Source organism: Lynx rufus, unplaced genomic scaffold, assembly GCF_022079265.1.
Source record: "Lynx rufus isolate CCGP_SWC_20201006 ecotype Redwood Valley unplaced genomic scaffold, mLynRuf1.p SCAF_9, whole genome shotgun sequence".
Taxonomy (NCBI): domain Eukaryota; kingdom Metazoa; phylum Chordata; class Mammalia; order Carnivora; family Felidae; genus Lynx; species Lynx rufus.
The window spans coordinates 55457365-55484411 of NW_025814897.1; the positions used below are offsets into that span (position 1 = coordinate 55457365).

The 27047-nt window shown below is 42.2% G+C and overlaps 1 protein-coding gene across 2 annotated transcripts in view; it reads right to left on the minus strand.

The window, feature by feature from the left end:
• Nucleotides 1-14605: 14605 nt before the first annotated feature.
• Nucleotides 14606-27047, minus strand: part of ACER3 (alkaline ceramidase 3) — a 170940-nt gene continuing 158498 nt past the window's right edge. For both annotated transcript variants that reach the window (XM_047070880.1, XM_047070881.1), the window contains exons 9-11: nt 25142-25246; nt 17940-17985; nt 14606-17418 (exon numbers count right to left, since the gene is read on the minus strand). In XM_047070880.1, coding sequence (XP_046926836.1) covers nt 17365-17418; nt 17940-17985; nt 25142-25246 — 205 coding nt within the window. In that variant the 3' untranslated portion in view covers nt 14606-17364. The remainder of the gene's footprint in view (nt 17419-17939; nt 17986-25141; nt 25247-27047) is intronic.

A 27047-nucleotide genomic window follows, 5' to 3' on the forward strand; every position in this document is an offset into this window, starting at 1 on the left:
TCCACTTCCATTCCCATTATCAACAGGCTAACCCGAAGTTCTGTCCACACGCTTTCTCGCTCTCAGCAGATCCTTCCTCCACAGTAGCTGGGGGTACCTGTGAACGTGCAGATTTCATGCCACTCCTCGTGCTCTTTTCTTCACCTTTCTGTCAGCCACCTGCCCTGGCCATCAGCCAAGTCACAGCCTTAGCCTGGCAAAGCTCTTTCTATCTCTTTCTACCTTGGAGCTCCCCTGCCTGGATGGACCCCCCCTCCCTCCTTTGCCTGCTTAACATCTGCTCAGCCTCCTCAGCCTCTGGGTCCATTGAATAGGAATGTCCTTGGCTAGGCTTTCACGTCGCTCAAAGGAAACCAGAACATTATTTGTTTTAAAGTGTATCTTCTTGTGGGGTGCCCGGGGGTTGGTCTAGTTGGTTGAGCGTCCGACTCTTCATGTCAGCTCAGGTCATCATCTCACGGTCGTGAGATAGAGCCCCTCTCCCCCACTTGCTCTCTCTGCCTCTCTTTCAAATAAAAAAAAAAAAAAAAGTGTATCTTCCTCCCTAGTCTGTAAGCATCTTGAGGGCAGGTGTGACATCTGTGTTGTTCACCATGATGATTAAATGGCAATGTGTATAAAGAATTTGGCATGCTACACGGCACATGGTAGGTGCTCAGCAGAGGTTACCTATTATGATTATCAGGGGTGCCAGTCAATCTTTGTCGAACGGATACTTTGCCAAAGCCTGTGCTCGACAAATATCTTCAGACCGAGTCATTTGCACGTCGTAGGTGTTACTGGATTGAATTGTGCTCTAGCGTTTGTGTCTTATATAGCCCCTGCACCACGTCTAGCGCGAGATGGGCACAAAGCAGGTGTTTGGTGAAATGGAAGTACCAATAACTACCCAAAAAAGTGAGAGAACCCTGCAAAAGTGTGGGTGTCATCACTGAGTCCCATTGGAAATACTAGACGTAGGATCCTGTAGCTCCTACTGAATTCCTGCTTCAGTGTTTGATGCCCTGAGACGGGAGAGACAGTGAGATGGCCCAAGTCCATTTTGTTATCGCGATACGCTCAGTGGCTTATCCTGTTCCTGGCACATCTGTGTCAGGCGACACATTTTTCTTTTCAGTGAACGAAAGAATAAAAGAACGAATGAGAATAGACTTTGGAGCCTGAGGAGCTGGGCTTGAGCCGGCTGCTTCCACTAGCTGTGTGCCTTTGTGAGAAGTTTCCTCAACTGAAAAATTGAGATAGTTAACACCCGTCTCTCGGCGGCACAGCGAGCGAGAAAATAATATTACTGACGCCGAAGGGCCATACAAATGCTAGTTAAAAACAAAATTGGAAAAGCACTCCCCGTCTTTTTTCTCTCCGCCCAGAACCATTTCTCGAAAGAAAAAGTAATTCTCGTGTCAAGGAAACTTGCATTTACTTTGATAACGCTCATCCCGGAAGCTGAATCCTGGCCACTTTTCCATTTGAGTAACGAGCAGGGTGGGCCGTGGTCTAATCCTGAGGGTGGCGCTGGTTTGCCACACCCTGTTCTTGGATGCGGCCGCTGTGAAACTTTGGGTGTCCCCTGTCGTTCTTTTTGCTGGACTTCCCCCCTTTTCTCAATGCGCTCTTCCAGGTCTCCTGGGGTGCTCCCACCTCAGGCTCTCAGGGGCTCTGCTGGCCCCGATCCCCTGTCTCTCAGGACTCAGCTCAAGTACTACCTCGTGCAGGAAACCTGGTATGACCAGCTCAGTGGAACATGTGTCCATGTTACCATGGCTGCTGAGTGGCAAATGTGGGAAAAGAGGACACACCTGCCACTTAGGTATCCCTTTAGAACCCCAGGTTCCTCATTTATGGGAACGTGGGCAAGTTAATTTATCTCGGTGCCTCAGGGGATGAAATGAGTTGATCCGTATAAGGCACTTTGACTTATACACGGTGTGCAGTAAATGGGGACTATAGTAATATTAGCAATTAACTAACACAAGAAAGTTTACTGAGCAGCGTAGGATTATCTGAAGTTCCTCTGTGACCCTCTCACCGCCCTTCTTTCTCTGTTTATTGCTCTACACGTACGTTTGCTTTCCTTTGCAATGCCATTCACTCTGCCTGGGGTTCTCTTTATTTTCCCAGGAACAGGCAAAGTTCCTGTTGGTTATTCCCTCCTCTGGTTTGGTGCCGAGACGGCTGAATGGAACACGGATTCCTGGGTCATCCACCAGCCCCCTACCACCTTAAGGTATTCCTGGGGAATATATGCACAGCGGATATGGTAGGCAATCAGGCATGGAGCCCTAACTCGGAAGCTTTGTCCTGGTTCCTTCCCCTGCCCCTTCCTCCCTCTGGTTCTTGCTTCAGCCTCTAGGGGGAGGGGTGTGAGGAGGGGAGAAAATGCACCTCCTTGCCGATGGGAAGCAGCCCAAGCCCCCCTCTTACCTTGAGTATCTGAGAGAGAAGAAATACACAGGAGCTGTCCCCAGACTTTAACCTCCTTCTTTCACATGCGGAGGCCCGACCCCCAGGACTGTGGCTCAGTTCAGTGTTCTTGAATCTGACCAATCCATGACCTCCTTCCTCCTCCTTGGAGGGAGGGTGAAGTAGGGGACAGCTATAAGCTTCCTTCCTACAGTGACTGCTTAACCTTTTGCCATGAAGCTAAATGCCATCTCTTCTGGTTTTCTTGACTCCACCCACGGCTGCCCTGCACACTCCAGCAAATACCTGACTGAAATAATGCTGTATTGTGATGATCAGTGTTCCCTGCTGGACGGAGGGCAACTCCAGGGCCTGGGATCTGTTCTGTTAACATAGGATACGCTCTAAAGTCTTTGTTGAGTGAACTGCATGTAAAATGTCCATACGGGCATATTTTCTAAACACATTAATGACATCCGAGCGTGCTGAATTGGGCAGATGGTCAAGGGCTTCATCCCATTATCACTGTGAGTGGTCAGGAGAGAGGTGAATCGGCCTCGGACTTGGTCCTCAAGAGCTCACCGTCTCTTGGGAGAGCCAGATATTGAATAGTTATAAAGGGATGTGGTGCATACAAAACACAGAGAGGAGACTTGGAGAAGGGAACCTGAGTGAGCCAAGAAGAGTTCACAGCAGAACTGGATTCTATCAGTTATCTATTGCCGCGTAGCAAACCATCCCCAAACGTAATGGCTTGAAGCAACCAGCATGTATGTTTTTCAGGATTCTGTGGGTTTCCTGGGAGGCTCTTGCGCAGGACCCGCCTGGGCTCTCTCATGTGGCTCTATTCAGTTAACTGGTAAGCTAGGGGCAGTGCTCAACTGGGACAGCTGGGCCTCGCTCTCCTTGTGCCTTTTCATCCTGGGCTGCCTCACGGCACGGTGGTCTCGGGGTTCCAAGATGGCGGAGGCAGAGGCGACCAGGCCTTGGAGGCCTGGGCTTCAGAATGTGCATCATGTCACTTCGTCCACATTCTGTTGGTCCAAGCAAGTCACAGGGCCAGCCCAGACACAAGGGATGAGGAGGAGCTCCAAAAATTTATGGCCGCCTTTAAGCTACCACGTGGGTTTTGAGATGGAAAGTTTTCCCAGCAGGCACCCTGAGGTGACGTGCAGAGGTGGGAACAAACGGGACTTGTCTGGGGAACATTCCAGGTTTAATGTGTGTGGAGGGGTAAATATTGAGAGTTGAAGATACAGAGATAGAAGTAGCCTGAGAAAGGCTTTGAACACCATACCTGGCGTTTTATCTTGATCCTTTGAAAGTTTTGGCAAGTCTCTGCTTTCCGGAGTCCATTACAGCAGCCCATATGGTGGCACAGTTGTTGGAGAGGGCAAGGCTGGAGGCAGGGACCCCGGAGGCAGATGGTGATCCACAGGACAGCGAGGCGCGGCCCCGCCTCGATTGGGCACGGGATGTCTTCGTAGATTGGTGCTTTATTGGATATTCTGTGAGAGTTCACCTCTCAGGCTCCTTGTCTTTCCTGCTAATTTAGAGGGCCCTGGGTCGGCGGGGAGGGGGGGGTGGCTGGATGATAGAAGGGTGAGGGAACAAGGATGAGGGGGAAGTGAGTGGTCGGAGGAAGCTGGGGGCTCGGGTGTAGGTTTCAGTGGGGATGGTGAGAGTAGACTGAAGGAGGAGGGGAGTCCAGACTCCCTGGAAAGTTGCTGGCAGGTGAAGTCTGAAAGAGGATGGGAGCACCAATTAAATCTGGGGCACACGAGGCCAAGGGCACAACCCTAGAGAGGGGCCGACTGTATTTCTCCACACACTGAGCAACTCCTGTCCCACTCATGGCCAAGGGTCCAGGGCCTGGCATGGAGCAGCTGGCCATCCAGGTGAGCAGAATGACATAATTTTGTTAACTCATTTTCTTCAAGCCCCCTAAAAATGCATCTTTCCCCCCCAGCAGAAATGCCTTTGGGGGAAGTTTAGGAATGAATTAAAATGAGGAGAAAAGTGAAATGGGGGCAGGTTTATTGGAGTAAAATGAACAGACTTTAGGGCAGGCAACTATGAGCTCTCTCGGAAGGTTCTGGAGTGGCCAGCGAGGAGCCTAGTGAGATGTATCTAGTGGATGTGGGTGGCAGGGTGGCTTCAGAAAGGTGTGAACTGTTCAGAGAAAGAAGTAAAAGAGCCTAGGGGTGCCTGGGTGGCTCTGTCGCTTAAGCGTCCGACTTCGACTCAGGTCACGATCTCGCGGTCCATGAGTTCGAGCCCCGGGTCGGGCTCTGTGCTGAGAGCTCGGAGCCTGGAGCCTGCTTCGGATTCTGTGTCTCCCTCTCTCTCTGCCCCTCCCCCACTCTCTCTCTCAAAAATAAAGATTAAAAAAAAAATTAAAACAGCCTTAACTCCTTTCCAGCCCTCTTCTTTACAACGAAAGGTGGGTGTTTTAATCCAGTACAAGAAGTCCCAGTCTGGTACTTGCTGGGCCACACCCTAGCCTGAAAAAACAGGTGGGATAAGGCAGAGGAAACTGTCCCCACCTCCAAGACAAACACGTTGTGTGAGCACAGCCTGGTACCTGACAACCAGGAAGGGGAGGAAAGCTGGATGGCCCCTTGTTCCAGGTTGAGCTGGTCGTGGGGGCGGGATCCAGAAGAGAGGTTGACTCCTCAAGGTCGTCCACGAGTTTTGAGGTACCCCTGGCAGGCCCAGGCCAGGCACTCTTACAAGGAAGGATCCTATTCAGAAAGCCCATTATAATTAGATTCATACTACACCATGGTGCTTAACCCTTCAGACAAAACCCTACGTTTTACAGCTATAGACTCCAGTGTTGAAAGTTAAGTGACTTGCCTACGGGCAGGCAGACACCTTCTCGGTGGGGGCCCGGGAGCCCACGCCAGGACTTTAGACACCACCAAGGACATGAAGAATGTAACTGCACCCTGTCAGCACTAATGCCAGTGGGCTCCCCTGGGAGCCTGCTGCCTCAGTGCAGGGTTGGGTCAGGACTGCCCCTGCCCTCTACCCCGCATGCCACATGGAGCACGCAGCTAGCCCTGCCAGCAGCCACAGCCGCACCGGCCCGGCCTCTGGCATCCTGAGGAACTAGAACTTGGGCCCTCACCCCCGGATTCCCTCCCAAGTGAGTAGTGATTCTCTTTGGTTGGAGAGGTGCCCCTGTCCTTCCTAATCCCTCTACCTAATCCCTAAACAGTTTGGTTTCTAGGACTCAGTCTGAGATCCTCTTTTTCTCCTTCCGTGATCTCCCTCTCATGCCTTCAAATATCACGTGTGCCTTTGATTCCCAAAGTTGTCTTCAGCTCAGATCACTCAGCTGAGCTCCAGGTCCACAGCATTTTACTGCCTCTCAGTCCCAGACTTACTCGATAACTCACCCAATCCTGCCGCTTCCCATAGAACTCAGTTATATCTGCTCTTCCATACCTGTGCCCAGTGCCGCTCTTCACCACTACCTACCATTGGGACCACCGTGTTTTCTATCTGGTATCCCTGTGCTCACACTGGCTTTAAGTCCATTCTCCACCCTTTCAGGTGCTCTCCAAATTCAGGTTCTCAACGCAGCTTTGAAAGCCCTGTGTGACTTAATTCCTGCTCACCTCTCCAGACACTCACCTCCTGCTCCCCGCTGTGATCAGCCTGTCTTTCCTTTCCTCACTCCTCTTACCCTTCAGTCTTAACGTAATGTTCCTCCTCAGGGCCGTGTTCCTTACCCCAGTTCCCTAGTGCATACTCCCAAAGCTCTCTGTTCCCTCCCTCCGGGACACTCCTGGGCACGAGAGTATAGCTGCCTAGGGCAGGATTTATTCTCCACGTGCTCCTAGCACCTAACATGGACACAGCATTCCAAAGTTTGTGGAGCGGATGGCACAGTGCCCTTTGGTTCCCTCAAAGCAAGGCTCCAGAAATGAAACCTCTTTCTCTTTTTATGCTTCCTCCACTTTTGAGAATCAGCCCTATTTTGGGCTAGGCTGCCCTGCCAGGTGAGATAGGTCCTGCTCTCTCTAGCACTTAGGTAGACCTATTCCGTGTTCTAGTCCAGGGCTGAAGCACGAGAGAAAGCTGGGAAAAAAACAAAGCAAGGGAAACAAACCCACCCCAGTCAGCTCAATAAAAAGTCACTCAAATGGTGAATGCCTGTGTAGAGGTTACGTATGGCAGGGTGGCTTTAGAAAGTTGTGCACTGGGCTACCTGGGTTGCCCCATTGGTTAAGTGATTTTTGATTTCAGCTCAGGTCATGATGGAGGGGTCATGGGATCAAGCCCTGCTTAAGATTCTCTCTTCCTCTCCCTCTGCCCCTCTTCCCCCGCTCACTCTCTCTCTAAAAAAAAAAAGAAAAAAAAAGAAAAAAAAAGAAAAAAAAAAGAAAAAAAAAGAAAAAAAAGGCTTGTACTGTTCTGAGGTGGAATAAAAGCAATCTCAACCCCTTTTCAGGCATCCCTTTTACAAAGCAGAGTCCAAATCACTTTGTAAATTCTCTTGTGTACCTGTTCCATCCTTGTTGATTCAGGTAAGGCTGTCCTTTCTGACACACAAGGGAGGAACTAGTTGGAGAATCTACCAGATGGTCAGCAGTGATTCAAACTACCCATTCTAGCCAGTCTGGCTAGGAAAGCTAATATTTGAAAAGTTATTGTTTGTAATACTAAGCGAGATGTGGGAAATTCTAGTTACGTTTTACATCTTGCAGATGGCACTTTAGCCATTGCCAAAGACAGAAGCCATAGGCATACATTTTTTTTCTGTTTCTGACCTGTTCCTCCTTGTTGTGTGAAGCTGGAAGGTTCACGTGTTTACTCTAGAGCTCCTAAAGTTGAGAATGCTGTGCATTTATGGATCATAAATGCTCTATTGAAAAGTTACTAGCTTTTGCTTTGCAAATCACCTAGGCTTGGAGTAGAAAGGTACTTCAATATAGTTCAAAACTAATGACAAAGATCCTTCCCACAAACAGGACTGCTGCTAGCCTATACAGATCATTTCATCTACAAATCGGAAAAAGGTGTCCCAAGATACAATCCTACCAAGGCACATACCATGACAAGCTGAGCACAGGTTAGATTTCAGCTTCCACTAACCCCCCTCCTTCAAGTGCGTGCCTTGTGCAGTGCACAAACTGTACAACATGGTGGCCCTACCTTTATATAAATGGTGTATATTAATATAAACCAGGGATAAAACATTACCAGAAGTCTTATTCAAAACAGTATTATTTTTAATACTTTCACCTATAGAGAGGTAATTAATGAAATATAAGCTAGATTATAGCAGATTAGATAAAAATACATAGTTCTACTATCGTCTAGAAAAATGATTGCGGCACAGGCAAATCAAATGGAGAAAGTGAATAAGCAGATCTGAGATCACCTGAAAATGGTTAGTTCCTTGTATAGACTCAGTACAACCTATGTTTATTAAATAATTGCTAGTAGAACAGACATTTGCACCAAAATGAAACCAGGAACCTTTACATTAGCTTGAACAGTTTATCTGTTGGTCACATTAATGTCTCAGAAATATCACAAGTATGGAAATGCTGGACAGTAAACAATGCCTGATCAGTACATTCAACAGAAATTGGCAATACCTATTAAAATAGACTCACTTGTTAATTGCTATTAAATAATTTAGCTCTAAAAAGAAAAGGTAAAAAGAGACAAGGACTAATTGTGGAAAGGACTTTGAACTTTTTCTTTTAGAAAGAAAAAAAAAAAAGAAGGACCCATGACTATGCACCTAGCATCGTTGGATTTTACAGTATGGAATGGAATTTCCTTCATAAAGAAAACAGAATCACGTAATTTTTTCCCCAAAGGTTTAGGCACTTTGCAGCAGGCTGTTGACAATCTAGTAAAACTGATATGAAGAAATGGTGTTAGAGTGTCAATATTTAAACACAAATGCTATTACTACATTCAACAAAGAAGTGAGAGAGGTCTTAAGTGCAGAACATATTTTCCTGCTGACAAATACACCAGTCATCTTGCAGAGAAGTGTGGAGGGAAGTACTGTACTTCCGTTATGGAGTTCGTTTGCTGAAGGCCTAGAGAAGAGGGCAAAATCCCAGAACCAGATCGTGAATATTCGAGGCATTGCAGGCCACACACCTCTCTGTTGCTTATTCTTTTTCTTTTTGTATGTTTAAATAACACCGTCAAAATGTAAAAATCATTCTTACCTTGCAGGCCATACAACCGCAGACTGGATGGGTCTGTGGGCTATAGTTTGCCAATCCCTGGTCTAGAGCAAAATGGTCTCATAAAACATTTTGTTTTAGGTGCAGATGATCTCAGGATGACTATCTGCAGTGAACCATATTTATGTGCTTAAAGATTTGTCTAATAAATGTGCTCTGCTGCAACCTTAGTTACTTGGGCCAACTCAATGCAAAAGCGATGTTCTGCAGATCTGGCTTTGCCAGAAGTCTCAAATAAAGCTTCTTCTATGATAATTTTGTGAATATTCAAATTACCAGTGACGAAATCTAGTTCAAGTATCAACGCTGCACTCTAAAGCAATGAAGCAGGTCTTGTTGAGAAGGGGTGAAAAGGAACCGTGAGCAAAGTGTGACCTGTGGTTGGTGCTAGAATACCAACAGCTGCTGGCTGGGCTAAATAGAGGGGGGCGATTTTAGGCCACCTGCAGACCGGTGGTTGAATTTTCTGAGTTTTTAGGGTTTTGTAGTAGGAAATATTCTCGTGATCATTTTCTGCCAATCAAAACAAGCAGTCATTTGCTGGATTTAATGATAAATGAAGGCCTTGTGAAATAACATTCACATTTAATGTGAATGAATTCATTAATGTGAAATAATTCAATTCACTATTTAAAGTGAATTAAAAATAGGGTCGGTATTGCAAATGGCCAAGTGGTGCGTCTGCAATGGCAGAAATCCTGTAGCTAACAATACTGCTTCATTTCCTCAGTGATCGGTCTTCTTAGCAGCTCTGATCGCCTGTCAGGGAAAGAATTGTTGCTTGATGAGACTGGCTATCCCTCACAGTTTCCACTTTCCCCTCAAGGGTGTCAAGGGTTTAGTATCTAACGTCAAAGTTTGTGCTCCCAAGCCAGAGTTGTGTCTTCAGTTTGAATTCAAGCGAAGCAGTTGTCTGCTTCTGAGTGTAGGTCAGTTCCAAATAAAATACTAAAACGTTAATTGCAAAACATAAGTTTATCTACCTTTGACTTATTTTTATGGAAAGACCAAAGATGTTTTGGACCTGTTAATAAACATGTTCTTTCACCACATTAAGAAACTGTACCATAGAGTGTCATCTGGGTGGCTCAGTTGGTTGGGCATCCGACTCTTGATTTCGGCTCAGGTCACGATCTCACGGTTCATGGGCTCGAGCCCCATGTCAGGCTCCGTGCTGACAGTGCAGAGCCTGCTTGGGATTCTCTCTCTCCCTCTCTCTGCCCCTTTCCTGCTCTCACTCTCAAAATAAATAAAATAAAAACTTAAAAAAAATAAATTGTATTATAAAGAAGCAGCTACCTCTGGAAGTTGAAGTGGTACTTTCATAAATGTGCTAATTTACAGAATGCTGATATGTGGTAGTTCACAACTGTCAACTTCCTTATTTTCACTGGAAATTAAGGTTATTAGGGGCTAAGAATGCTAATCAATATATAAGTGAGAGTACTAGAAACAATAAAGAAGGGACGCATCTCGAAAGGCCTGAAAGGTATGAAAGATGTGTTTTGTTAAGAAAAAAAGGAAAGCAATTTTATCCTACAGTAGTTGCACAGAGGTTGTAAAAAGGCTGTTCTAGAATGAGGAAGGAAGAGGAAAGGACAAAATCCTGCATGGGCATAGAAAGCTGTAAAGGGTCTACAGAAGGGGGCAGGAGTGGAGGAGAGGAAAAAAAAAAAAAAAGAGGGGAATATCTTATTCATGTGGGTAAACTGGCTGATTGAATGCATTTATTTTTAAAATTTTTTTTTTTAAGAAATGAGCCCAATAGTATATGGATGCAAAACTAGATGTTGAAATTCCCTCCTGAAAGGAAAAAGTTTCTTGGATTGTTGGAAATTTGTCAACGTCCTAGCTGTCCATGTCCTGGTAGAAAGCGATTAGTCACACCTCCAGTTATCTAAAGTGAATGTTACAGGGATGACTACATTTCCTTGTCAACTACATTATAAAGAACTCTTTATCAAATCTTTAACCATGGCCATTTAAAGCCTTTTGTCACTCACAGATATTGTTTTACAAAAAAAGACTGTTTCACGGACCCACGGTAAAGACTACAATAGGTACTTGGGGGTACAGGCTTCTGATGTCATTGTTTAGGTAATTTTAAGATCATATCCCTGGACAAATGGTTTCTAGAACAAACAGAAAAGCTTGTGGATTCATAAAACTGCTAATCCCAAATCAAGAAACACCTGAAGTTATCACGTGAGACTGAGTACACTTTTGATAAAGAATGATTATGATTTCTTCTGTGACCTTTGCTTAGAATATTGCTGGTTCTTTAATGTTTTTCTTTTTTTTTCTTTTTTTTGGTTTCAGAAACCCTTTCTGTTAAATGATCTATATACCACACAGCAGTTCAGTAGATTACGTCTTTGTAAACAAAAACAAACATTTATCTTTTCTCCCTGCCTCATCCGTCCAGAGTTTGGAAACTCTTACTGAATGTTATTTTCATGGCAGTATTTGAATGTTCAGTAAGAATTTGTTCTCTTTATAACAAGAAACAATTTGAAACACTGGTTATATTAGGCTTTGACTGGAAGCCTCTCATATTTGAGAATGGTGTGCATAGAATCAGAGATGACCAGTTTTAAGAAACTAAGGTGGACTTTAAGGAGCCAGAGCTTATAAAGCCTTCCTGGACAACCTGCCTGGCTTACAGGATTCCCAGCCTTCCAGGTGAGTAAGGAAGGATACTTCCTGGCAGGCCCAGAAATTTAGGATATTTTGGGGATCCTGAGAAGGAATTCACCCAAATCTGTAGTGAAGTCTGGTGGTGAGTTCTCCCAGCCTTGAGGCTTTTATTTTTTTAACGTTGATTTTATTTTTGGGAGACAGAGCATGAGCAGGGGAGGGGCAGAGAGAGAGGGGGACACAACCCGAAGCAGGCTCCAGGCTCTGAGCTGTTAGCACCAAGCCTGACGTAGGGCTCGAAACCACGAACTGTGAGACAACCTGAACTGAAGACTGTGAGATAACCTGAGCCACCCAGGCACCCCTAGCTTTGAGGCTTTTAAAAGTCCAATCTGAGATCCCTAATAAAAGTTCCAGCCAAACAAACTTAAAAAGGACTATGATGTTAATTACTATTCTTGCCACACTTACAACCAGGTCAAATTTGATAAGACTAGACTTGCTACAAACAAAAACAGTCTTACCTTGATTATCTTTGATGAAAATGGGGGTAATTTTAGGTTTCAGTGGAAAACTATAACCCACCATTGTGGATTATCAGATTCTAGTCCTGTTCATTCTCTTTGAGCTATTTTCACCTCTTTGTAAGCTGGATCATGCCACCTTGTGTATTTTGTCAGTAAATAACTTTTCCAATTTTCTTCCACCCTCCTGATTTGGCACCGATAGGTGCCCATTTCCTTAAGCCCTGCAAGCTGAAGGGAACTTCAAAGGATTTATCACAACGGTTTGGGCCACTCAGGAAGTTCACCAGAACACGGTCGTCTGAGCTCCAGGAAATACCCATGACTGTGAGACTGCCATTACCATTCTGACTCTGCCTTTTAAAGACACTTCAAGACCAGTGTTTAGAAATCATTTTGACTGCCTGTCCTCTGCACTCAAACTGAGTTTATAATCTGCTCCAACTACTAATTTTTGTTTTTCCTTTTCTTTCTCCACGAATCTATGCCTTCTTTCCCTTTGCAGATCTCCTACCTCCCAACTTCTAACCTGAATCTTTTCTCCACAGCCACCATCTCAGCTTCTGGTCCTTGAAACATCTTGGGAAGTCTTAGGGGAAATAAAGGAAGTCTTAGATGTGGGGAGGGGGGACACACCACTGTGGCATAACAATTATTTTGTGCTAACGGCATTTGAGAATCAACAGATATAGGAAGAGGCTTTTTTCCCTGAACTCCCTTTTTATCTGCCTAAAAGCAGAACCTCGCCCAAAGAACTCAACTGTTGTAGTTTTGACTCTGGCATCACAAATGAGCAGACATCGTCACAAAACTATCCAATCTCCCATCTATTCTCCTAAGGGCCCGTTTATCCATTCTGAACGTCATTTGTTTTCCCCTCAGTGCCCTCTCTTTCCCTCCCCTCCCCTTATTAAGATGGTATATAAGCCCCAGATCCTGCCTCCGGCCCCACCTTCCTCTGAATGCTCTGTGTCATGTGAATAAAAATCTACATTTTCTCTTGCTCGTCTCTCATTTGTCAGTTTAATTCACAGGCCCTCAACTACTGAATCTAAGAGGGTAAAGGAGAGATTTTTCCTCCCCAACAGGAGACATTGTTAAGTCCAGCAGCATGCTCACAGGAACCCCAGCAAAACTGGCAATTTCTCATCTAGCAACTACAATTAGACATTTAAAAGTTTCCTTATTCTTGAAGTGCAACAGTTTAAAAAACAGCATTGAAGTTTTCCATTCAGATGGGCCATGACTATTTTTTTTTCATTTTATAGCCCTCGCTACAAAGGCGTTTAACTACTTTTAGCCAAATTTTAGTCATTATTTTCAAATGTTTACAGCACAGTGAGTAAGCTGTAATTTTAGACACCGAAAAACAAGACAAACTAATGCAATCAAACTAATTACATTATGGCACCGATAAGAGGCAAAATGTAAAACAGAGGTAGATCTGCAAATTGCCATACAGTTTGCAAGTTCCAATTATAACGGACTCTCTTTGAAACATCAGTTTTATATAAATATTTATCCAGTAGCACATCATAAACCACAGGGTTATAATACTTTCTTTTGCCATGTAAACGTGCAACTGAGAGTTAAAACTATTAAAACTTTGCAACACATGATTCTTTTTTTTTCAAGAGCAAAGTAACATGGAACCCATACGACTCATAAGAAAACCTTAAAACTAAATTATTACACTTTAAGGGGCACTGGCTAAATTCTGAAGGAGTAGGCATTAAAATAGAACTTAGTTTTGGGGCGCCTGGTTGGTTCAGTCAGTAGAGCATGTGACTCTTGATCTTGGGGTTGTATGTTTGAGCCTCATGTTGGGTGTAGAGATTATTAAAAATCAAATCTTAAATAGAATATAGTTTTTTGGTTTTTTTTTTGGGGGGGGCATTTAAAGATTTTCATGCAAGTTTTTGGTCTCTTGATTTTGACTCTGACCTCTTTATCTTTAGTATTGATGGGGGAGCATGAGGCAAGCTGAGGGCAAAATATAGGCTGGCACACCACCCCCCTCCCCCCACCAGGTGGAAGGTGTGATAGTCCTCGGATACTCCTGGCTACCCAAGAACAAAGGAAAGGGGTTTAAATGCTTGCCATGGTAACGTGGGAAACTAAGGCAAATGAAAAATTAAATTCCCTTACTGCCTACAGCCCACTGACAAGTCCTTGAGACCAGCAGAGTGACCGCCCTCTAGCTCAGCTGCCTCAAGGATGACACTGTGCTGGGGGCAAAAGAGAACCTTGGCTTAACATTATCCCAACCTCGAGGATCCTATAAGTCAACTTCCTTTATCTCAACTCTCCCAAGATATACGCTGGAGATCATACTCCAAGTTTATGGGCCTTCGATATACATCTAAAGGGTCTCATGACTGAAGGTTTATTAAATGGTAATAAGTGGCATTTCCCTAGCAACAGCTAGCCCCTCAAGATCCTGGAAACCTTGCTTCCAAAATTCCTTAGAGGCTTACTCTATCCCTGACCCCCTCCCAACCTGAGGTTATGTAATGAGTTACCTATTATGACCCCATGAAGCTCTTCCTGCCCATGGGTCCTGTCCCCTTGTTTTAATAAAATCACTTTTGCACCAAAGGCGTCTTCAAGAATTCTTTCTTGTCGGCTCTAGACTACCCCACCATCACCCCAAAACTTCATCAGTATAAGTAAAACATTCTTAGTGTAAGGAAAGGCTAGTTTAATGGTCCTGGAAACTGTGCATTTAGGGTAAACCATAATATTTTATCTGATTCTACTAAACCAAATACACTACTTGAGGTTCTCATTTGTAAATGAATCAAAAACAAATGTTTGTCATCAATTTATCCCCAATCATCAATTTATACAATATCGCAAAGATAAAAGAGATCACTTCAGGTGTTGGCAATGTTTTCATGAAAGCACCACGGTGGGGAGGGGTGGGTGGAGTGACCAACCAGATTAGGACAACCACCTTTCATTTAGGTTTTCCTTGAAAAAAAGTCAAATTGCTTTCAATTTTCTGGAGTGAAAATGGCAGGATATTAAGATACACAGGCCAACTGCTGCTTTCATATCCTCATAAGATACTAGTATTTTCTAAAATGTAATTTGCTACAGGGCTCACAGAGGAGCACCTTTCACATCAGATATGTCTGCTCAGCAGGAAATCGGTTTTTGTATACTCTAGTTTAGGAAGTCTGCCAAGGAAGTAAAGGGAACCCAACCCTCCAATGCCTACCTGGAATCCTAGAAGGGAAAAATAAAGCCGTTCAAATAAAGTTGATTTAGCAATACCCTGAAGGTCAGCAGTATTTCCATAATACTCGCTATGGCACAGAAAAGAAGTCTTGAGTGTGCTAATACTTAGGCTGCTAGAAAGAGAGCCGTATGTGAGGCACAGGCTAACTTGGGAGAGTTAGAGCCTGGATTCAGTCTCTGCTTTCTGCTCAACACTTCTAAAATGCTTTCTGCTTCCATGCCAGCTGTTTTCACAGCAGAGACAAGCGTCTCTGAACAAGTGGCCACAGCGTTACAAGTCACCCAGTGGTGCCTGTGCTTCTCCATGGAGGTGCTGGACAACTTCATTCAGCAAGTGACTACAGGGGGTGGTGGCTGAAGTGTTCGTTCAGCAAACTGCTGGAAAGGGCTTGGGTATCAGTGGGGGCTCTCCACACCTTGTCTGTGATATGCACAGCCTCAGTCTCCCTGCGCCTGGCTGCGCTATCAAGAAGGCTGTGCCTTTGTTGCCATACATAGATTCTTTACACAGAAGTGTAGCTTGAGTGAAAAGTACAAAAGACAATGGTGTGAAACAAATGAACCTATCTGAAAAATGTAAGATGGCTGACAGCCTAGGTAGCTGCACATGAAATGTAGCCAGAAGTCAGAATCTTATGGCGAAAGAACAGTCTTACGGGCTGTGTATTAGAACTGCTTAGTTTTAGGTTTTCTTAAGGCACAACCAAAGTTCTTTAGATTTATTTTGGCAAGTGCTTTTCTTGCTGGAGGATCATAAAAGTAGGCAGAAGTTTATGCCTAATGGCGTGTTGGCATGCTTTGGTAAGGAAAATAGTTCTTGGACTAAAACTAAGGCCAGAAGGTGAAGAAGAACAACAAAATCTGTACTGGTTTTAAATTTGTACAAAGGCGACTTACTGGATACTCGGAAAATGACAGGAGTGTTTTTATACCTTTGCAGAAGAAAAAAAATGATTTTCCTTTTGAAGCTGTAGCTTCAGGATTTAATCTGGGTCAATGTCACCACGCGGTAAAAACAATCTGGGTTTTATAATAAAGTCGCAAAAATGCCAAGTGGTACAGAGCTACCAATACGGTGATACCTCAGGCAAAGGGGTCAAATAAGGTTTTACTCCAGATCGGTGTTATGTTTGTGAAATGTAATTCAATTTGTTATACATCTGAACCCAAATCAGAACTAGCTGCTTTGTGATAATATTTCACTGCCATTTTTTAGTATTTTAATTTTGGGGAGTTCGTTCAAGTAAGTGAGAGCCATTCTCAACTCTTGTATCTATTTCCTTCAACAAATGAAGGGGCAGGCATTCTAATAAGCTTTATGTAAATAGGATCCTGATCATTTTAGCTCTAGTTAACCTGATACATTTCCCTGGGCATAACCAAGGCCCCTCTGAAAACTGGAAAATATGGCATAGTTTATAAAGAGTGTAACAAACAACATTCACTGGTAACTTCAAATAAGTTCCGTCAAGAGGGTGGAATATTGGCAGGCCAGACCACCAATCATGTTTGCCTAGCCATAAAACCAGTGACAACTTAAAGATCTGCAAAGATCAAAGAAAACAGAGAAACCACCTTTAACTAACAGCCTGGAGGCACAACATCCCACTGGTGTCCTTGTGGTCTTCGCAAACTCTACAAGGTGACCCACTCAACTCCGATTGGCGGTGGCCACACACAGACACCCCAGAACCCACTGCAAATCTGGGGTATGGCAAGTAGGGAACCGAGTGGCCAGTTGGAGCTTGCTTATGACATGCTGACTAGCACAAGGGCAGACCGTGAGGAACTACCAGAATCCCACAGATAGCTCTTTTTCACCTTGGAAAACCATTCATGAGGTTACTACGACAAGAACACAAATCAAGGCTGACACGGCCAGCTCCACAGCTGGCCATCTGGGTATGGGGTTTTGCCAATACTTAGCTGACTGTTTGGATCATTTAATCAAATATTAAGCAAAGTATAATTTACATGCAACCCTTGTCAAAAAAGGGAAAAAGGTTAAATTTCCTATGATCAGCACAAACTGTTAACCTGTTAAGAAAAGCCTCATTTTTCCAGCATTCAACTATATATACACACATCATGTCTGTTTCTTTTTAAACATCTTAGGGTGAGGGTGAGGAGGAGAAGGGACAAATGAGATAAAGACGCGAGCTCAACATCCAACAAGACTATTCCTTATTCTCTGTGTGACTGGCAGCATTAGTTAGAAAGTCACTCCTTTGCTGTGATGGTCATGATATATTTGAATGTGTAGATCTTTAAGGATTTCCTTATTCATTTGGCCAGGCCTATGGTAGATGCTTTTTTTGTTTTCCTGGAATAATTCATCAGTGCTTCCTGAGAGGCTCAAACAGGATCACTGGCCAGATTCCGAAGAGAAACTGTTTGGAAACAAGTTAGGACAAAATGAAAGAAAGTAACTGTTCCATGTTACCCCTGAAAAAAGAACCTATGTGCTATTACTACAGTGCTTCAGTGTTTCATAGGTTTGCTACCAACTGTCCTGAGTAGCCTGAGTCCAGCATATTCTTTTCCGAGTTGCACCAGATCTCAGAAATGATTTTTATTTAACTTATTTAAATGGCTGAAGTTTCTACTTTGTCAGGCATGGAGCAGGGCACTGAAATCATCTCAGATCTTTAAAACACTCTGTAATGTAGCTATTAACAGCTCCATTTTATTGTTGAAAAAAACTAAGGCTTAGAGAGAACAGACGTGCCCAAGGTCATAGAGCAGTACGTGGAAGACCTAAGATTCAAGGGCATCTGGTTCCAAAGCCTGTACTCTCTCTACTACCTTTCCACCCACTCTCTTCTCCCATCTCTGTCCCATCCTCCCAATACCCTCCCCTGCCCCAACATGCATGCACGCATGCACACACACCCCTAGGAAGGGAGCATACCTTCACTTTTGGCCTGTATTTCAGGTAAAGAGTTCTTGTATACAAACTGAAAGAAAAGGGGAGGGGGAAAAGCTCTTCAGATTAATTTTTAATTCATGCAAACTGGCTTACTGACAAATTTAACCATAGTGCCTCTGTACATACAAAGAAAAAGCAACATTGGTAGATTCTTTGTTCATTTAGCAACCATTTTTTCGAGCACCTACTCTATGCAGAACACTTGGCAAGATACTAAGGAAGACAGAGAAATGATCACTCTCAGACTGTGACCTCAAGATGTTTGTAGTTTAGCAGGGAGCATTCAGCTCATGCTTGATGATTCATATCATAATTGCCAGCTTCATCTCTGAAGATATACGGTAGCCATGATTAAAGGAGAGTATTCTTAGAATATTTTGGAAGTGGTTATATCAGCTCTAAGAGGATGACAATACAGGTATGAAATAATCAGGAAGGTAACAGAAAGTCTTCCTCATAGTAGCCTTTAAAATAAGTAACATCTGGGGGTGCCTGGGTGGCTCAGTCAGTTAAGCATTGGACATCAGCTCAGGTCATGATCTTGCAGTCCATGAGTTCGAGCCCCATGTTGGACTCTGTGCTGTCATTTCAGAGCCTGGAGCCTGCTTCGGATTCTGTGTCTCTCTCTCTGTCCCTCCCCAGCTCATGCTCTGTCTCTCTCAAAAATAAATAAACATTAAAAAATGTTTTGAAATATCTAAAATAAGTAACAGCTGAAAATGAGATTGGATTTTTTTTTTTAATTTTAAATTTTTGTAGAGAGAGCATGAGTGGGGAGAGGGTCAAAGGGGGAGAGAGAGAATCTTAAGCAGGTTCCATGCTCAGTGTGGAGCCCAATGCAGAACTTAATCCCACAACCCTGGGATCATGACCTGAGCCGAAATCAAGAGTGGTTGTGCTCAACGGACTGAGCCACCCCGGTGCCCCAAGAAGTTTGGATATTTAAGCCTCAGTTAGGGAAATTTTGATTCTATGGCTACGTCATTGAATGAAGCATGCAAATAGTATTTCAGAGGGATGATTTGAGAATGTAATAATATAACACATGTGCCCTTTAAGACTACTGTACACGTGTTTATTTCAAAGAGTTGACACAGTGAAGTAAAAATATCTGAGCTCAAGGGGCGCCTGGGTGGCTCAGTCGGTTAAGCGGCCGACTTCGGCTCAGGTCATGATCTTGCAGTCCGTGAGTTCGAGCCCCGCGTCGGGCTCTGTGCTGACAGCTCAGAGCCTGGAGCCTCTTTCAGATTCTGTGTCTCCCTCTCACTGACCCTCCCCCATTCATGCTCTGTCTCTCTCTGTCTCAAAAATAAAGAAACGTTAAAAAAAAATTTTTTTTAAAAAATATCTGAGCTCAAATCGTTGCTCCATCACTTTATAACTGTGTAACAATGTTGAGCCACGTTATTTACTTGCTGTATACAGTCTTGGGGCACCTGGGTGGCTCAGTTGGTCAAGTGTCTGACTTTGGCTCAGGTGATGATCTCATGGCTGCGTGAGTTCGAGCCCCGCTTCGGGCTCTGTGCTGACAGCTCAGAGCCTGGAGCCTGCTTCGGATTCTGTGTCTCCCTCTCTCTCTCTCTCTCCCCTTCCTCTGCCTGTGCGCGCTCTCTCTCTCTCTCTCTCTCTCTCTCTCTCTCTCAAAAATAAATAAATATCCAAACTTATTTTATTTTAGTTATTTAGGATGAAATATGTCTAAAACATATTCTATCTTTCCTGCCTCCTTAAAAAAAAAAAAATCAAAGTAGGGATGCCTGGGTGGCTCAGCTGGTTAAACATCCAACTCTTGATTTCGGCTCAGGTCATGATCTCATGGTTTGTGAGTTCGAGCTCCGCATTGGGCTCTACACTGACAGCATGGAGCCTGCTTGAAATTCTTTCTCTCTCCCTCTCTCAAAATAAATAAATAAACTTAAAAAAAAAGTCAAAGTAAAACATTTTAACATTAATGTAAAATAAACCAAAAAAAAGTCAAAACCTGCCACCAAATACAGACAAAATGCTTCCTTTTTTTCTGTATTTACTTTAACCTTTGTCCCCACACAAATTAACTTTTACACAGGGTTAATAATTACCTATATATGATTTTAGTTTGTTTCACTTAAAAATCCAAGTAATCCAAATATCTTTCTATGTTGCTATAGAATTTTCATATTTATAATTTAAAACATTTTTTTTAATGTTTATTTATTTTTGAGACAGAGAGAGACAGAGCATGAACGGGGGAGGGTCAGAGAGAGGGAGACACAGAATCTGAAACAGGCTCCAGGCTCTGAGCTGTCAGCACAGAGCCTGATGCAGGGCTCGAACTCACGGGCTGTGAGATCATGACCTGAGCCGAAGTCGGTGCTTAACCGACTGAGCCACCCAGGCGCCCCTCATATTTATAATTTTAAATAGCTGAATAAAAAATATACTATAATTTACTTTAAAATTCTACCTTACTGGATAGTGTGTTTTATTTTTCTTCTACTATTATTGTTGCTTTGCTAATTAAGTAACACTGTGATAAACGTATTTGGGTTTACACACACATTTTCATTATTCTGAGTTATTTCTTTAGGATAAGTTCTAAGGAATAGAATACCTGGGATAAAAAATATAATATAAATATTTTATTTTCACAAACACATACAGTGTTGAATCTCTTTCCAAATGGGTTACATCAATTTACACTGACAAGTAATACATGATCATGCCATTTCACTGCAACTAAAGAATACAGAAGGGAATTTCAAAATACTATAGAGCTCACTTAATAGATATAAAAAATATCTTCATTGTTGGGGTGCCCGGGTGGCTCAGTCAGTTAAGCGTCCGACTTCAGCTCAGGTCATGATCTCACGGGTCATGAGTTTGAGCCCTGCGCTGGGGTCTGTGCTGACAGCTCAGAGTCTGGAGCCTATTTTGGATTCTGTGTCTCCCTCTCTCTCTGCCCCTCCCCTGCTCATGTTCTGTCTGTCTCTTTCTCTCTCAAATATACAATAAACATTAAAAAAAAATATATATATATATACATACACATATATATATACATATATACGTATATATATCATTGCTTTATTTTTAAATTATTATTTTTTCTTTTAAAAAACTTTTTAATGTTTATTTATTTTTGAGAGAGAGTGTGCACAAGGGGGGGGGGGCGGGGAGGAGCAGAGAGAGAGGGAGACACAGAATCCTAAGCAGGCTCCGGGCTCTGAGCTGTCAGCACAGAGCCTGATGTGGGGCTCGAACTCACGATCTGTGAGATCATGACCTGAGCCGAAGTCGGATGCTTAACTGACAGAGCCACCTGGGCACCACTAAATGATTGTTTTAAAAAGGTAATACAATCATTTGGTGAAAAATCTGAACAGTACTAAAGAGTAAACAGGAAAAAGAAGGTTTGTCTCCTAGCTGTGACCTGCAGCCCAGAGATAACTGCTGGTACCTACTGGTTAACATACCCTTACAAAGACAGTAAGCATTTATAAGCATATATGTATATTTAGTCCATATTTAGTCCATATATGTATTTTTATTCACAAAAATGGATAAACTACTGTTTTAGAAGGCATTTTTTGATTACCAGTTAGATGATCAGTTTTCTCTTGGCTTATTTATACTACAAATATCTCAAAACAAAACAAAACCATGATCTGGAGGCCTTCCTCTTTTTTAATTTTTTAAATTTAAAAATAGCTTCAAACTTCTAGGAAAGTTGCAAGATTGGTCTGAAGAATTCCTGTATCCCCTTCTCCCAGATGACCCAACTGCTATCATTTAACCACATTTGTTTTACACACACACACACACACACACACACACACACACACACACACACAAATGCACCTATGATCAAGTGTATAAACATATCCTATAGAGTCACTGTATGACATGATGCCCATCACCTAAATATTCTAATGTGTACACCATAAAACAAGGACGGTCTCCTAAATTACAATACAACCCTTCCAGTCAGGAAATTAACATTAATACAAGGCTAACATCCAACTCAAGAATTCATTCCAATTTTGCTGATTGTCCCAATAATTTCTTTCTTCCTTTCTGATCCAGGTTGCTGTACACAAACATGAATTGCATTTAGTTTTCATGTCTTAAAAATCTTTTTATAGCTAGAACAGTTCTTCAGTCTTTCTTTGTCTCACAAACTTGACAGTCTTATAAAGTATAAGACTTTCATTCTGTAGAAGGACCTGCATCATAGGACCAGCAATATTTCCTCATACCCAGACTCAAGCCAGGCTTTTTTGGCAGGAACACTACAGAAATGACCTGAGCTCATTTCAGTGCCTTGTATCAGGAGACATACTCTAATGACTTGCTCCATCATGGGTGATGTTAACTTAAATGCATGGTCAAGGTGGCTGCTACCAATTTTCTTCACTGTAAAGTAACCATTTTCCCCTTTGTATTAGTATTTCATGGGGAGATACTCTAAATTACACAAATATGTGTTCCTCATCCTACTCCCACTTGTCAGCCAGAGCATCCATTGATAACTTATACCTATCAACTATCCCTAAGATAGATGCCAAATGGTGATCGTTCGTGTCCGTTGCTCCTTCTACATTTGTTAGTTAGCATTTTTTTGTAAAGAAGAGCTTTCCCTTCTCGCTCATTCATATTCGTATGTACTCACAGATTCTCATTTTATTCGGTGGGTGTAACTTGAAACTCTCGCTATTTAATTTTAACATTCAAACTATCGCAGGTTTAACAGGCCAAAGCTTGCTTGCCTTTCAGCCTTCACAGGGTTCACAGAGCTAGGCAATGCATGTATGTGTAAACATATGTATACATATATATTTATAATCTATACAACACATACACATCCAACTTGTTCCATATCTGTGTGAACATGTGTGTGTCACATACTCCTGAGTTCATACTAATACTTTTAATTCCAATCTAACCCCCTCAAGGTTCTTTCTAGCTTTCCCTCTTTCAGTATTTATAAATCCCTTCTGAGAGAGTGGAGAAATCAGGCTTTTGTTATCCTCAATATATTTACTTAATGTTTAATTAATTGATTTACTTGTTCAGTGTAACCCATTTCCTAACTCCAGCCGCCTCCTCCACCCACCACACCACATCACTTCCCCTCATCACTCTGCTTCCTTGCCCCACACAGCTGCCACTTCCCCGTCACCACCATGTTTTCTTGGAAGCTCAGCAGGCTGCTACCACCGACCCCTTTTTCCTCATTCCTAGGACACTGAATGCTGCCATCTCTGCACAGCACTTCTTCCCCCTCATTACCCTGGTTTTCCATACCAGGAGTAGAGAAGGAGAAAGTGAAAGGGAGGTGGAAAGGGGAAGGCGTAAAAGGAAAAAACAATATGATAAGTATGCTTTCACCTCCTCTTCAGTATTTATTATAGAAATTTACTACTGTACTATATTACACTGCAGTAATGTCCTTGGGTAGTCCCAAGGGCAGTGTTAAGGTGCTAAGTTTTAATTCTCAGGCTCATTCTACAGTTATTCTTGTTTCTCTTTTTCTGGCACCTATCGATTTACCATACATTTCCTATCCCTTCCATTTTAAATTGGATATTTTTAATGTGCTACGAGCTGAGAATCCAAATAATCAATGTAGTAACAAGTGGCAAAATGTAAAATAAATATACTTACAGCCAAAGTTTAAGAGCTCTTCCATGATTAATAACCTTGAGCTCTTCACAGCATTAATTCAATGATTCTTATTTAGCTGTCCAGAAGTTCCTTTTCTATAATTCACAGGTAGTTACGTTAAAAAAACATTTTTTTAATGTTTGTTTTTGAGAGAGAGAGAGAGAGAGAGCGAGAGCGAGCATGTGCATGTGTGTGTGAGCGGGGGAGGGGCAGAGAGAGGGAGACAGAATTGAAAGCAGGCTCCACGCTCTGAGCTGTCAGCACAGAGCCCGACATGGGGGTTGAACTCATGGACCATGAGACCATGACCTGAGCAGAAGTCAGATGCTTAACTGACTAAGCCACCTAGGTGGCTACTACTAGTAGATATATTTTAGATAATTCAGGATACCTAAATAAGTTGATCTCCAGAGAGGTGAGATGCAAATGTTATTTTGCAGGTTTTCTACAAATTTTCACATTGATTCAAAGGAAGATTTTCTTCCCCTTTCTAGAATTATTTCAGCTATCTCAACTCTTAATAAGAATTTGAAATTAAACATAGTCTGACCCCCAGTAAAGAGACCAATAGATACACACTCATTCATTCAATTATTTAACAATATATACTGAGTGCTTGCTATCTGAAAGGTATTGTTCTAAGCATTTGAGAGGGTAGCAGTGAGTAAGATAAAGTCTCCGCTCTCAAGGAACTTAACGTCTAGCTGGGGGAGGCAAACAAGTAAATATATAGAACTGCTTATAAATGCTTTGAAGAACAATGAGGCCTGGTAAGGGGAGACAGAGTGATATGGAGGTATTATTTGAATAGGGTGATCAGAGAGAATTCTAACTTCATTTTTGTTATAAATGATTGACCTCCAACAATCATTTGATAGGGGAGCAGGGGAAGAGAAATGGCAACCAACTTATTTCAGGGAAGGAGACAAATTAAGCTGGGGACTTCTGATACTCATACTTTCCCAGGCTCCTACTCAGGGGATCTGGCTGCTTTTTCCCCTCTAAGTTTGTTCTCTATAAACAAAGATATGTTGATCGACATGAAATGGAAATGTTTATATCCTACTTGCTCTAAAATGTAGATCATATGTCAAGGTGATAGCACAACTATCTCACTTTTAAGGATAAGAAAACTTGGAGCGCCTGGGTGGCTCAGTTGGTTAAGCGTCTGACTCTTCATTTTGGCTCAGGTCATGACCTCATGGTTCATGAGATCCGGTCCTGCGTCAGGCTCTGTGTTGACAGTGTGGAGCCTGAGTGGGAGTCTCTTGACCCCACTCTCTGCTCCTTTCCTGCTTGCCCATGCGCCATGCTCTATCTCCCTCAAAATATGTAAATAAACATGAAAAAAAATTTTTTAATTTAAGGATGAGAAAACTAAGCTTGAGAGAGAGGAAGGGACTTGCCTAAGGTCATCCAGTGGCAGAGGCAAAGCTGGAACATAAGTTCCTGATTTTGTCTTTTTATATCTACACCATTCTTTTTGAAGAGTAAGAGAATAAATACTTCGACACTATGCTAAAACAGTCTCTATTTCCTACCTGAAAAGGATGTGAAGATAAGAACCAAGGCCAGTTAAAATATGCCACCATGCATGAAACTGTGTGGCAACACCTATGATAGGTGGCATCTTCTTTCGAAAGTTCCTGTGAAAAGAGGAGGGAAGAAATCACCATGTTATTATCTTTTTTTTTTTAGTAGTTAGCAACTAATGCTGACAGCCTATGAACATTTTGAAATGTGACTCTCAAACATGGCAATTATTTAATTTCCTTAAGTCTGCTGTAGTCTGCCATATTGTTTTCCAAAGTGTGTTTTGAGGAACAGCATTCCTAGCAGAAGTTCCATGAAGAAATGATGCTATGTTCAAAAAAAATGCGGGAAATGGTACATAGTTTATTGCCCTCTTGGAAACTGCAGTATATATTAACAGAATAAAGGCTTTGAGAAGTCCTATCATAACTGTAAGAGTTTATTTTCATTTTTTTTCAGGTAATGAACTAATGCACAGAACCCTTTCATAATGTAGTATCTTACTAACATTTTATGGAACTAGTGTTTCCTGGAACACAATTTGGGAAACATTAGTCTACTTAGCTATTCAGTCAAGAAACCAGACACATGCTTTTCCTTGGCCTACATACAACCGTCATCTTAGATGAGCACTGTACAGTCTATGAAGTGCTTTTGTAAATATTATTTCACTACTTAGGTGAGACATTGAGGTAGCTATTATTAGCTTTGCTTTACAGATGAGGAACTAAAAGTCAGAGACCAAGTTGCCTAAATCACTCAGCCAAGTGGCACAGCTGAGTCTCAGACTCTAGATCTTTTGATTAAGTGTGTACCATATTAACATTCTCATTATTAGAAGGGAGAAAATCAATGTTAAACACCAAACTATTTTTCCAGATAGCCCATAAATTTTTGAGACAATTACCATCTCTAAGAACTTACTTTACTTCTTGGTGGCTTTCACCCAGAAGATGATGACTTATCTCAGCAGTGTAAATGCTCTAATAGGGCTTCTGAAGTATATTACTGATTCAGAACTACTCACTCAGACCTTAGTTTTCTAAGCTAGGTATATTACTTGTTTATTTGTATACATTCAAAATCTAAATTTACTTATTTAACTTTTTATTATTTTTATTATTTTATGGAAAATTTCAAACGTGTGCAACAATAGGCAAAATAATAATGTACCCATTATCCAGCTTCAATAATTGTAACTAACAGCCAATCATCTAAACTCTCATCTGCTTCTCCCCTTCTATATTTTGAAGCAAATCCCAGATATTGTATTTTAACTCTAAATATTTTAGTATGTGTCTCTAAAAGATTAAAAGCTCTTTAAAACTTCACCATACTACTATTTTCACATATAAAATATTAACAATAATCTCTTAATATCACCAAATATTCAACTACTGATCAAACTTCCAATTGTCTTGTAAGTTTAGAATTTTTTTCTTTTTTTTTTACAGTTTGTCTGCTTAAATCAAGATTCAAAACAAGTCAATCATTGTATTTGGTTGATACCGTAAATCTCTTAGGTCTCTTTTAATCTATATGTCTCTCCTCCCTTTTTTACCCCCTCTGCAACTGATGCTGCAGAAACCAGGTATTCATCCTATAGATTTCTCACAGTCTGAATTTTGCTAATTGCCTCTCCCTGGTGCTATTCAATATATGTGTTTATGCAAAACTTTAGGGCACAGAATTTTGAATTGGAAGGACCCGCTAGTTTAAACCTATTTAACATGTTCACTTTATGGAAACTGAGGCCCAGAAATATAGTATCTTAATGACAGACTAGGATCCAGAGACCCAAAATTCAAACTTTAGTCAATACAAATAGCTGACAAGATGGTAAAAGGAATGCTTGCCTTAGAAAAGAACATTAAGTATATTAAGATACAAAATTATACACATATATATCCCATG